The sequence below is a fragment of the Callospermophilus lateralis genome, chromosome 7 (assembly GCF_048772815.1).
Source record: "Callospermophilus lateralis isolate mCalLat2 chromosome 7, mCalLat2.hap1, whole genome shotgun sequence".
NCBI classification, from domain to species: domain Eukaryota; kingdom Metazoa; phylum Chordata; class Mammalia; order Rodentia; family Sciuridae; genus Callospermophilus; species Callospermophilus lateralis.
Window position 1 is genome coordinate 135,306,488 of NC_135311.1, and position 12,804 is coordinate 135,319,291.

Sequence of the window (12,804 nt, forward strand, 5' to 3'; positions counted from 1 at the left end):
GAGCCCTGGGAAGAACAAGGATCTTCCGGAACCAGACTGGCTGGGCCTGGACATGAAGGTCCACGTGGGGTGGAGGCTTATGGGGCCCAGAGACAGAGACTCAAGGGCGTGGAGTGAGGGTCCAGAGAGGAGCCCTTAGAGAGACCGTAGGCCTTTCACACACGCAGCCAATGATCCACGTTGGGTGGACTCCTGGCCTGGGAGAGGGCAGCGCCTGAGTTCTTCTGTCAGTAGATCTCCTAATGCCCTGACCTCCTACCAGAAGGCTCCCCTTCCCCAAATCCCTAAAAAGACTGGAGAGCACAGAGGCCCTGGACGAGCTGGACTCCAGCCTCACTGCCAGCTCCCAGGGTGGGCTGCCTTCCTCTTGGCCACATCAGCCGCTCCCGGGGTCTTCGTGGTGGGCTCATCATCAGTTCTGCTTCTCCCACTGGACCAGACGCTCCCTGAGGGTGGGAGCAAGCTGTGAGAGCCTCGGGGAATCCATCCCTCTCTGGACCTCAGGTTGCCCCTGTCCTTGTGAAACGAGGGGTAGAGCTTAAGGCCCCCCTGGCCTTCTCCGACAGCGGAAGCCTGTTTCCTGCATGAACCCAGCCCTGCAACCACATCAAAGAGCTTTAATTGTGGGATGGAGAAGACAGAATCGTGGGTTGGGGGACAGGCCTGATTCTAGGAGCTGCTCCATGGGCGAGCTCCAACACTCCACGCTGGCCCGTCCAGGGCTGCCCGGGCTCTCCAGGTGGCTCATGCGAGCTGCTGGTGGGGCGGCAGTTCTCAGAAGTGTGGCTTCAGGCGAGGGGGAGGCACGGGGATGGCATGCTCCCGCCTGGACATAGCGCTCAAGGGCGGTCTGGGGTAGGAAGACGTGTAGACGCTCTCCCTCCAGCCAGTCTTGGGGAGCATCCACCGCTGCTTCAGCCGCTCATAGAGTCCGTAGTTTGTGGGCGGAGCTGCAAGAGAAAGCGAGTCTGGGTGACAGGGTTTGGAGCAGTCTTGTACACACTGACCATGGAGACGCTGGAGGCTTACCCAGGCTGTTGCACCAGCGACAGAAGCTGGCAGGGCAACCAGAGGGTAGGGCTTCCTACCCGTGGCCCATTTTCTTTCACCCTCTCTGAAATTATCTTATTTGCCTGATCATCAGCTGTTGGGTCATTCATGGTGTATTAGCTTTCTCCCCACTGGAACGTCACCTCCCCGGGGCAGAAATCCTCTGTGCTTGTCACCACTGTGTCCCCAGGTGCCGCTACAAGATAATGCCAGTGGGGAAATAGTCCCTGCGTGCTGAGAGAATGACCGCGGGGAGGCTCCCTGTCACCTGGGCTCCAGGTAAATGCAGCCTGGGCTGCCCAGGTGAGTGTCATTAGGAGCATGTCCCCAAGTTCAAGAAGAGCGAGCAGGTGGAGGCCCTGAGCGGATGATAGGACTCCCCCTGCTGCTTGCTTTGAGCCAGAGGCCTCGGGTGATCCTCCTACACAAGCCCTGTGCATCTGTGACCCTTACCAGGCCAACACGGGGGGGGGGGGGGGGGGGGGGGAGCAGGGGGAGCGGATTCTGAATTTTGAAAGTACCAAGAAGGGGGAAGTCGACCCTCTCTGGAAGCCACAGCAACTTCTGTCTACTCCAGGTGCGGAGAGCAGGCAAGGCCGGATTGTAATTATGCCTGTTGTAATGGTCGTCATAAGAGCTGATCAGGTAGCGGTGGGAGGGCTCCTGGTGGTGGGTGATCAGGTTTTTGTACGGGATCCCCTGGAAGGACAGACAGAGCAGGCACATTAGCCATCAGAGCAAGGTGTCCACCTGACCATGGATGGAGGTAGGAGCAGCCCTTCATGAAGCTGTGGTCTTGATGGAGAGGAGCCCCCCCACCCTGGTTGGCAGTAAGTCGCAGAGGCCCCCAAAATGGGAAATACAAGTGTTGGTCTCCCTCTGATGCGGCCTTCCTTCCAACACATGTCCCAGCTAGCCACAGGCAGCCTATGCAAGCCCATTCATCCCTGGAATGAGCGATGGTGGCATTTTAAAGTCAGGACCCTGGGTGAGCGGGAAGACTCAGACGCTCACTGTGCTCCCAAGTGATCCGAAATTACACCCTTTGATTTGTCTCAAGTTCACCCACCCAAGTGCCTATTTCCAAGGCCAGTGGCAGATGCTGGGTGCCAGCCTGGTGGCCGCGCCTCACATTCCAATCAATTATACCGTGGGAAGAACCCGAGGGGGTCCGTAAATCGCCTTCCCTCGCGAAGGATTTACAGCTCCCTCGGCTAGGAAGCAGGGGCACCGACTCTTTGGTGGGGAGTTATTTACGGGGAGAAAAAGACCAAATTCGTACGGAGATGGAAGGTTTGACTGAGTCAGTGGATTTCTTGAAAGAGTCCCCTCAGTCCGGAAGGGAACCCTGGGGAACTGGGATGATTTACTGGGGGTGATAATGTGGATTTCCATGTCTGTCCTCTTGTTTGGAGCAGACAGGGAGGTCTGAGTCGGCCACGGTTGGCTACACCCAAGAGTTCAAGGGGTGGCTCCATAAATAAGCCAGATCACAATACCAGAGGGGACGAATGACAGTGGGCACAGACACTAAGCAAGGTTCCCAAGATCTACACCATCAGGTGCCCGGGAGTATTTCCAGTGCCAGGACAGTGAGCCGAGGGTATCCCCCCAACAGAGTGAGTGCAGAGGAGGCCCCAGAGCAGGGGGAGGAGAGGCCACGGTGGGGGTTCTGGACACTTTGTTTGGTTCTGGTGTGGCCTGCTGGCTTCACTGTGGCTTGTTTTAATCAGGTATGATAAGGAGGCAGACATGGGAACAACCACCTCTGAAAGAAGAGTCCAGTTCTCATGTGGAGGGGACATGCCATAACCATTCAGGGCCACTGGGGGGCAGCACCGGGCAAGACAGCAGGTAAGTGTGGGGGACGGACCTCAGCTGCCTCTGGGGTTCCTGTGGGAGGGAGGCAGCTAGGCAGGGTAGGCACCTTCCAGCAAGTTTAGGGTTGGATAGTTTAATTTCAGAGAGCTCTGGGACACAGGAGTGGTCTCTAGTTTTCCAGCCCTGGGTCGAATTAGAGCAGAGGAAATATTGACCTGGTGTGCAAGAATGAGATAAGTAGGGGAGGTGGAGCTGCTGGCTTGGAGTCGTGGTTTGCACAGGAGAGGTGTACGAGAGGTGTACTCCTAAGCAAGTGGCTTATTAGGGTTAGGAATTAGCTAACCCGGGGCCTCTCTCCAGGATTCAAAAGGCCCCTGAGATGTCAAACCAGCATCAAATACAGGCTATTTAAAATGTGATTACTACACCTGCTGGGGGGGTGGGGGGGTCAGGAAGAGGGCCCTCCCTGGGCAATGGCTCCAGTCTATGGTCATTTTGGAGACCATAGAATTTGCCTAAAAAGGGAGAAAAGTAAGGTGGGGGTGGCAGAGGAGAAAGATGCTGTCCTAGGAGGAGGGATCTAAATGAAGCTTGGAAATGAAGGAGCTGCTTGGGGCAGTGCGTGGACACCCAGGGCCCTGGCACACGGACAGGCGATCATACACTTAGAAATGAGTGGACGATTTTTTTATTTTCCTATTAATGTGTGTTGGGTTCAGGGGGCTTTTTATTTAACCAGACTTCCTTAAGCTCTTGAGTCTAGGTTTGTGTGGGTCCAAAGGTCTTTAGGAAAGGCTTCCTGGTGCTCTGTGTTGAGAGAAAATTGACCCCACACGTGGGCAGAGGGGACTGGGAGCCCCAGATGGTGGGTTCTGAGAGTGATCCGCTGAGGTTAAGGGGCACTCCTGTCTTCCATGTACACTAATGGTGACAGCCAGCGGCTGCAGAGTGTCAGCACGGCTTGGAGATGCCAGCATCCTCAGCTAGAGATGCCGGGTGATTCAGGGGTGCCCACAGGGCCTGGGGGTGTCAGTGTGGCCCAGGGATGCCTGCAGAGAGCTGAAAACCTGACACTATTTATCCTGACATGGGTCCCCAGGTGCAGAAGACACGTGGTTGCTTTGACCAATTTACAGAGCAGCCACCTGCTTGTCCCCTAACCAACAGCCTCCCGGCTTTGGTAGATACCACCTCTGTGTACTGAACAGAACCATCTCTTGGTCCCTGTGAGCTCTAAAAGGCCCTGATTGTGAAAAACTTCCACTACCATGCTCCAGGCCTCCCCATCCAGGTTTAAGCAGGTCAAGGTTCAGGGAATGGGAGACTAAGATGACCTCCAAGCGGACAGGCTGGCCAAAGAAGTCACTTGGGGTTCTGAGCATGATAGAGCTGGTGGGTGAACGGGGTATGCCTGGCAGGTAACGCCCACAGCGGTTGATGGAGGAGGCTCCCTGCTGCTCCTGGAGCAGCCAGGATCTCTGTGCCCTGAGGCGTCTCAGATGCCCCCTGTGTTGGCATGTGTCCTGAGGTTGCTTCCTGCTCCCAGAGCACAATGACAGCCCCCCGAGCTTTGGAGGGGGCACTCCTAAATGTGGGGTGCGTTCCCTCTTACCTCATTTTTCCTCTCCCCATACCACCTGGAGATCCGATCAGGCTTGTGGCCAGGGAAGGGGACGTACTCCTTTCTATGAAGGCTCTGGGGTGTCTTTTCAGTGGCTTTGATGAACTAGAAAAGACAAAATATTCAAGAAAATATCTGAGATGTGGCTTCTCAACCTTCTGCTGAGTTCCCTCACATCCTGGGCCATCAGAAGATGGGCTGAGGGAGACAGAGTTCAAAGTCAGGACATTCCAGGTGACACAGGAAAGACACACTTGGGGACTGAGCACCCCCTCAGCACCCCTGGAGAGCAGCTCCCCGGCTGCCTCTCGGCCTCACTCTGACCTTTCTCACCTCCTCTCCTCTCTCCTCCTCCTCTCCTGTGGCTCCTCTCTCCTCCTCCTCTCTCCTCCTCCTTTCTTCCTCCTTTTTCCTTCTTTGTTCCTCACTCTTCCCAACTCCACTGTCTCTCTTTTTGTTGTATCATGTTTTCTAATTAGTTTTCTTAAAATTTAATGTGGCCAGATATTAAACATTTACAACTTTGGGCCATTCAATAGCATTTTGATGGCATTATGTGTGTTCCCGTTGCTGTGTAACCATCACTGCCCTCCAACTCCAGAACTTTCCATCCCAAACTGAGCCCTTGCCCCTGTCAAACACCCCCTCCCCATTCTCCTTCCCTAGCCATTCTACTTCCTGTCTCTATGAAATTGCCTGTTATGGGCACCTCAAGTAAGCAGAATCTTACAATATCATCCTTTGTGTCCAACTTATTCACTTAGATGCTATTAGATTGGTTGGCTGGTTGGTTGGTTGGTACCCTGATTGAACCCAGGAGTGCTCAACCAATAAGCCCCATCCCCGGCGCTTTTTATTTTTTTATTTTGAGACAGGGTCTCACTAAGTTGCTTAGGTGCTCACCAAGTTGCTGAGGCTGGCCTCTAACCTGTGATCCTCCTGTTTTACCCTCTGGAGCCGCTGGGATTACAGGCTTGCTGTCTTCAAGATCCATTCATCTTGTTGCATATTTCAGAGTTTTCTTCCTCTTAAAGGCTGAATAACATTTTCTTGTGTATATATGCCATATTTTGTTTTTCTGGGCACCCATTAATGGGTACCTGGACTGTGCCCACTTTTGGCTGCTATGAATAACTTTGCTATGAACATGGAGTCCCTGCTCACCATCTTCTACAGATCCAGAGAATTCCCGGATCATATGGTAATCCTGTGCTTAATTTTTTCTACACCCTTTCACATTCCCACCAACAATGCACTAGAGTTCCCACGTATCCATGTCCTCTCACCAACACTTGTTCTTGTCCTTTCTTTCTTTCTTCCATCTTTCGTGTGTGTGTGTGTGTGTGTGTATGCACATGCACCCATGCTGCTGGGAGTGGGACCCAGGGCATCTCCCTTGCTCCACCACTGAGCCACTCCCAGCCCCATTATTTGTCAGTGAGTATGGAGTGGTAATTTCATTGTGGTTTTGTGTTATTCTAATGATACTGGTGGTTCAACAGTTTTCATGTGCTTATTTCATAGCCATTTGTCTATCTTCTTTGAAGCAATGACTATTCAAGTCCAATGCTAATGTTTAAATTGGGTTGTTTGGATTTGTGTTGTTGAGTTGTAGGTAGCCCTACCTGTATCTTGGATGTGTAATTGGCAAATATGTTCTCCATCCCGTAGGCTGCCATTTGTCTCTGTTATTAGTGTTCTCTGACATTGACTTTTTTTTTTTTTATTTTGATGACGTCCAACTTAACTGTTTTGGGTTCTGTTGTCTGTGCTTTTGGTGTTATACTCAACCACTGCCAGATCCTAGCTCATGAAACTTTCCCCCTATATTTTCTTCCAGGAGTTTTACAGTTTGAGGTCTCCTCTGGGTCTTTGCTCCACTTTGAATTAATTCTTATCTGGTGTTAGGTAAGGGTCCCCCCCGCCACTGTGCTGCCTGTGGACGTCCAGTTTTCCCAGGTCCCCATGGTGAAGAATCCTTTCTCCAGTGAACAGAGTTGACGACCTCATTTGACCATAAATAAAACTGTTTATTTCCAGGCTCTGTCTTGTGTTCCATTGATCTGTGTACCCACCTTTTTGCCAGTGTCTCATTGTCTTGATCACTGTAGATTCATAGAAACCAGGAAATGTGAGTTCTTGAGTTTTGTTCCTCTTTTTCAAAATTGTTTGGGCTATTTGAGATTCCATGAGTTTTAGGATGGATTTTTTTCCCCTATTTCTGCATCTACTGTGATTTTCATAGGGAATGCAATGAATCTATCTAGATTCTTTGCATAGTATTGGCAATTTTTTTTTCAGTGCTGAGGATCAAACCTAGAGCCTCACATATGCCAGACAAGTGCTCTGCCACTGAGTCACATCCCCAGCCCAATACTGGCATCTTAAGTATTCTGTTCTTTTCAGTGTTCCATTATATGGAATTGTTTTCTTGATTTCCTTTTCCGATTTCTCATTGTTCATATATAGAAATGCAACTTGACTTTTGTGTGTTGATTTTGTATCTTGCAACTTTGCTCAATTAGTTGATTTCACTGTGTGTTGATTTCACATGGGAGAGAGGGAGAGAGGACAAGGGGATCTTTAGGGTTTCTACATATAAAAATCACATCATCTGCAAAAACAGATAACTCTACTGCTTCTTTTCCAAATCAAATTCTTTTCTTTACGTTTCCTAATGGCTCCTGTTAGAACTTCCAGGACTGTGTTGATTAGAAATCTTTGTCTTATTCCTGATCTTGCAGGAAAAGTTTTCAGAATTTCCGCACTGGTATCAGGCTAGCTTGCTTTTCAAATAAAGTCTTTTTATGTTGAGTACTTTTCTTCTGTCCCTAGTTGGTTGAGTGAAAGTGACTTGAAATGTGCCAAATGCTTTTTCCTGCACCAACTGAGATGATCATGTGTTTTTTTCTTCATTATAATGATTGATTTTCATGTGTTGAGCCCTCCTTGAATTCCAGAAATTCCAGAAAATTCCCCCACTTGGTCATGAATAATGAACAGTCCTTTCACTATTCGATCGATTTCAGCTTGGTAGTGTCTTCTTGAGGATTTTTGCATGTTCTTAAGAAGGACTGTCTGTACTTTCTTTCCTTGTGATGTCTTTGGCTTAGCATCAGGGTAAATTTGGCCTCATAAAATGATTTAGGAAGTGTTTTTTCCTCTTCAATTTTTTGGAAATGTTTGAGAAGCATTAGTGTTAATTCTTTACTTAAATGTTTGATAAAATTCACCAGTGAGGTCATCTAGTTCTCAGTTTTCTTTCATTTTTTAAAAATTGGTTGTTTACTTATTTATGATAGAATTTATTTTGCTATAATTGTAACACACACACACACACACACACACACACACACACACTCATTCCAAATGGTCTATAGTGTTGTTCATGTCCCCTGTTTCCATACTGGCTTTCTGTTTGGTTGTTCCATCCAACATTGAAAATGGGGTCTGGGATCTGGGGTTGTATCTCAACAGTAGAACGCTCACCTAGCATGTGCAGGGCACTGGGTTCAATCCTCAGCACCACATTAAAATAAAATAAGCTATAGTGTCCAACTACAACCAAAACAAAATATTTTTTAAAAATAAAAGGGTCTAGACATAGTGGCACATGCCTGTAATCTCAGCAACTCAGGAGGCTGAGGCAGGAGGATCACAAGTTCAAGGCCAGCCTTAGTAACTTAGTTGGCTCTAAGCAACTTAGTGAGACCCTGTCTCAAAATAAAAACTAAAAAAAGTGCTTTGGATGTTGCTCAGTGGTTAAGCACCCCTGGGTATAATCCTTGGTATTAAAAAAAAATGGGGGTACTGGTCCATCTTACTATTAATTTAAAGCCATCTCTTTTCCCTTCAATTCTGTCCTCTTTGCTTCATATAATCTGGAGTTCTGATATTTGGTGCATATGTATTTATAACTATTACACTTACTTGGTGAGTGGGCTCTCCTGTTAATATTTCATGTCCTTTTCTGTCTCATAGCAGTTTTTAACTTAAAGTCTATTTGCCTAACACCATAACAGCCACCTGTTCCCTTCGGCTACTGTTGCATGGACCATATTTCCATCCTTTCCCTTTCAACCCATGGTGTCCTTACACCTAAAGTCAGTGCTTGTGGACAGCATAGAGTTGGATCCTGTTTTTAAAATTCTTTCCTTTATCCTGTGCCTTTTGATTACTGAGTTTTAATTCATTTACATTTAAGTGAACCAGGGGTAGATTCACTTTTGCCATTTTGCTGTTTTTCTGTGTGTCTTGTAGATTTTTATCCTTTATTTCCTCCTCCTTGCTTATTTATTTATTTATTTGCATTGCTGGGGATTGAATGAAGGTCCTTGCACATGTTAGCCAGGCACTCGGCAACTGAGCTACACCCCCAGGGTTTAGTACCTTTTTTGTGTTAGTTGATTTTTTTTTAGTGACATGTTTTTATTCCCTTTTTACTTCCTTTTTTGTACATTCCACAAATATTTTCCTTGTGGCTACCATTGGAGATTACTCCTGACATCCTAAAATTGTGATAATCTAGTGTAAACTGATACCAGCTGAAATTGCATGCCAAAAGTCTACTTCTCTGTAGCTCTGCCTCCCTTTATGCTACTAATGTCACAAATTGCATCTTTCTATATTGCCCTATATCCATTTACATAAGTTTTATAAATTTTTACATGTTTGTCTTCTAAATTCTACAGAAGGTAAAAGGTAGAATTACAAATCAAAATTATAATGACACTGGTTTTTATGTTAGTTCATGTATTTATCCTTACTAGAGAATCTTTATATTTTTCTGTGGCTTCAAATTGCTAACATTCTTCCATTTCCGCTTGAAATATTACCATTAGCATTCCTTGTAAGGCAGGTCTATGGAAGATGAACTCCCTCAGCTTTCATTTATCTGGAGATATCTTAATTTCTGCCTCATTTTTGAAGGCAGTTTTGTGGAATATAGAATTCTCAGTTGTTGGTTTTTCTTTTTTTATGTCATCCCACTGCCTTCCAGTCTCCAAAGCGTCCCCTGAATAAACCACTGATCATGTTTATCTTTGACAAGTTACATTTCTTTTGGTGATCAAGATTCTCTCTGTCTTTGGTTTCCAGTGGCTTGATTATGATGTGGGTCAATGTGGAACTCTTTAAACGTATCCTATTTGGAATTCACTGAGGTTCTTGGATTTGTAGAGCCATGTGTTTACTCAAATTTGTAGTTTTTCAGTCTTTAATTTTTCAAATAATCTCTTTACACTTTTGTTTTTCTTCTCCTTCTAGAATTCCCTTAAGGCATATATTACTTACTTGATGGGGCCCCATAAATCAATCCCCTGGGCTCCATTCACTATCTTCAAGTTTTCTGCTTCTTTTTTCTGTCTTTTCTAGCCTGCTGTTAAAACAATCTATTGATTTTTTTTTCAATTAACTTTTTTCTGTTTTTCAGATCTAAAATTTATTTCATTCCTTTTATAATCTCAGTCTCTTTTTCAATATTCTCATTTCGTTCAAATACTGTTTTCTTAATTTGCTTTTGTTTTGTTTTAGTCTGGTGACTAAAAGCAGGGATGCTCTACCACTGAACATGTCTTCAGCCCTTACATCTTTTATTTTGAGACACTGGCCTCAAACTTTTGATCCTTCTGCCTCGGACTTCCAAGTAGCTGAGATTACATCTTTTTGCATATAGGTATGTGCCATCAAACCTAGCTGTCTATAGTTCATTTTTTGTTTTGTTTTCTGTACTGGGGATTGAACCAGGAGTGCTTAACTACTGAGCCTCATCTCCAGCCCTTTCTATTGTTTTAATTTTCAGGTAGGGTCTCACTAAGTTGCTGAGGCTGGCCTTGAATTCGCAATCCTTCTGCCTCAGCCTCTTGAGTCGCTGGGATTACAGGTATGTGCCACCACACTCAGCTTACTTTCATTCTTTGAATATGCTTTCTTTTAGCTCTTTAAGCATATTTAATAGAGTCATTTTCAAGTCTTTGCCTACTACTTTGATGCTTGTGTTTCTTCAGAATTTCTAATGCTGTGTTTTGTTGCTTTAGCTGAGCCATGTTTTCCTGTTTCTTTGTATGTCTATCAGTTTGTTATTGTTTGATTATAATGTGACTCAATGTGAAAGTTGAAAAACTGGGCATTTGAAAAAACTGCAAACCCTCTCAATCTTCATAGCCTGGATCTGGGCAAGGGAAGACCTTTTTCAACTAGCAGGTCATGTTCTGAGACTGAGGTCAGCCCTTCATGAAGGAAGTATCCTCAGGCCTTTTCTTGGCACACAACTTGCAGGGGTCTGTACATACTTTTCAGATCCCCCAAATACGTTTCTCCTTTTAGATGTTTTAATTTCCCAAAGAGTCTCACCCTTCCCTGCTTCTTCTTGGGGCCTTGTGTGTTCTACTCCACCCACAATCTCTTGCCCCAGGATTATCCAGGTTTGTAGCCCCCTGGCAGTTCACTAGCTATGCCTGCCACTACTTTCCCTGGCTTTTCCTAGCCTGGGTTGTGAACGAGGCTACTCTGCCATCTGGGCTCCAAGTTCAGTGAAACAGAGGCCAATCTCCCAGGCAGGTTAGAACGCTGCTCCCCTCCTTCAGATATGAGGGCAGGAAGTGTAAACTGGGTTCTAGACCCCCGAGATTACAGATAGCACCATGCCATGCTGGGAAGGGGGTAGGAAAAGGGCAAGTAGAAACCTCACAGAAATTCTTTTCATATGAATGTCTCTTTTTCTTGATTCAGTAATCAATTTGTTGCTGTAGACCTTTGTTTTCAAGAGCTCCTATAACATTTTGACCAATTTAAAAAATGTTCCCATGAGAAATGAGGCCCTGAGTTTTCCTAGTCCACCATCTTCCTGACATCACCCCAACTCCGCTGCCTATTTAATATGCCCTAGGTGTGAGAGCAGACCACACTATCACTGAGTGCTGCATCCCCTACACACACCTGAGTTTATTGCTCAGTCTGTCCTTCTTGCTCTTGCTTTGATACACATCCCAAGAAAGCCATGTGCCGTTGAAATATGATGGCCACAGTCCTTGTGTCTGGCCAGAGGGATGGTGACTGCTAATGTTCTCCATGAAAACAGCCCTTTCTGGTACTCAGCTGTCACTGTCAAACTTCCTTGCACCAAAGCTGCCAGTTCTATCTTATCCTCTGTTATGATTTGGATACAAGGTATCCCCTGAACACTAATGTTAGTCAATGCAAGACTGTTCAGAGGTGAAATGGTTAGATTGTGAGAGCTGTAACTTGATCAGTGGATTAATCCATTTGATGGATCAATAATATGAATGGACTTCTGGGTGGTAATTGGGTGGGGCATGGCTGGAGGAAGTAGGTCACGGGGTGGGGGGGGGTATGATTTTGAGGATTAAATTTTGCCTTAGCTTCTAATGCGTTTTCTTCCACCATGATGTTCTCTCTGCCTCACCTCAGGCCCAGAGCAGTGGAGTCAACTGACCACACTCAACCTCTGAAGCCATGAGCCCAAACAAACTTTTCCTACTCTAAGGTTGTTCTTGACCCTTATTTAGGTCACAGTAATGAAAAGCAGACTAATGCATCCTCTTTTCCTGGCCCATCTCCCAAGAAGATTTGAGAATGTCTAGATTTCTCTGAAAAAAAAAGTAACTTTTTTGTTCCTCTGGGGGGAAAAAAAAGTTAAAATGTGGTGGCCACAAATGAAGATATTCGGTTCCAATTTATTTCCCAGTGGCTTTGAAAGCACAAAGGATGACCAAGAGCCCATTTGTTCTGTTTTGAAAGTAAAAAACTGAAATAGACCCATAGGGCAAGATTGTGGCTCAAGTGCCGGGAAGTAGGAGCGCCCAACCTTGGACGTCCCTGCAGGGTGGGCCAGGCCTGCCGTGGAAGAGGCCACATTCAGGAGGAGTGGACGTTCTTCCAACAAAAGTGCAGAGGAAATTGGGACTATCCAGACACCTAGAAACACTCAACTGAGAGACAAAACCGTGTTGGCACCTCTGCTGTGGTGTTTTCAAGCCGTAGTAAAGGGGCCTTGTTGATTGTTGGAATGAAATTCCTTATAGAGAACACAAAGACCCTATTGACAGTTTCTTCAGGTGCAACCACCTGCTGCCTTTGATTCGAAAATAACAATGAACATTCCTCCGATCTCTCCCTCCCCATCCCTCCTACCTCTCCCTCCCCATCCCTCCCGAGCCTTTCCCGCCCTCCTCCCTCCTTACCTTCCCCCTCTCTTCCAGCCAGTTTCCAGTGAGCACTCTGGTCGAATACTGTTTCTCAATCTGCCAGCTTGGAGTAGAGAACGACTGTGGAGCCACCCCCAAAAATACCAT

General features: G+C 46.5%; 1 protein-coding gene across 1 annotated transcript; it reads right to left on the bottom strand.

Moving 5' to 3' along the window:
* Positions 1-774: 774 nt before the first annotated feature.
* Positions 775-12,804, bottom strand: Cfap107 (cilia and flagella associated protein 107). The gene is made up of 4 exons (XM_076862660.1): positions 12,694-12,804; positions 4,484-4,597; positions 1,572-1,749; positions 775-950 (listed from the first exon to the last, which is right to left on the bottom strand). Exons 1-4 carry the CDS (start codon positions 12,802-12,804, stop codon positions 775-777), a joined length of 579 nt encoding a protein of 192 aa, XP_076718775.1.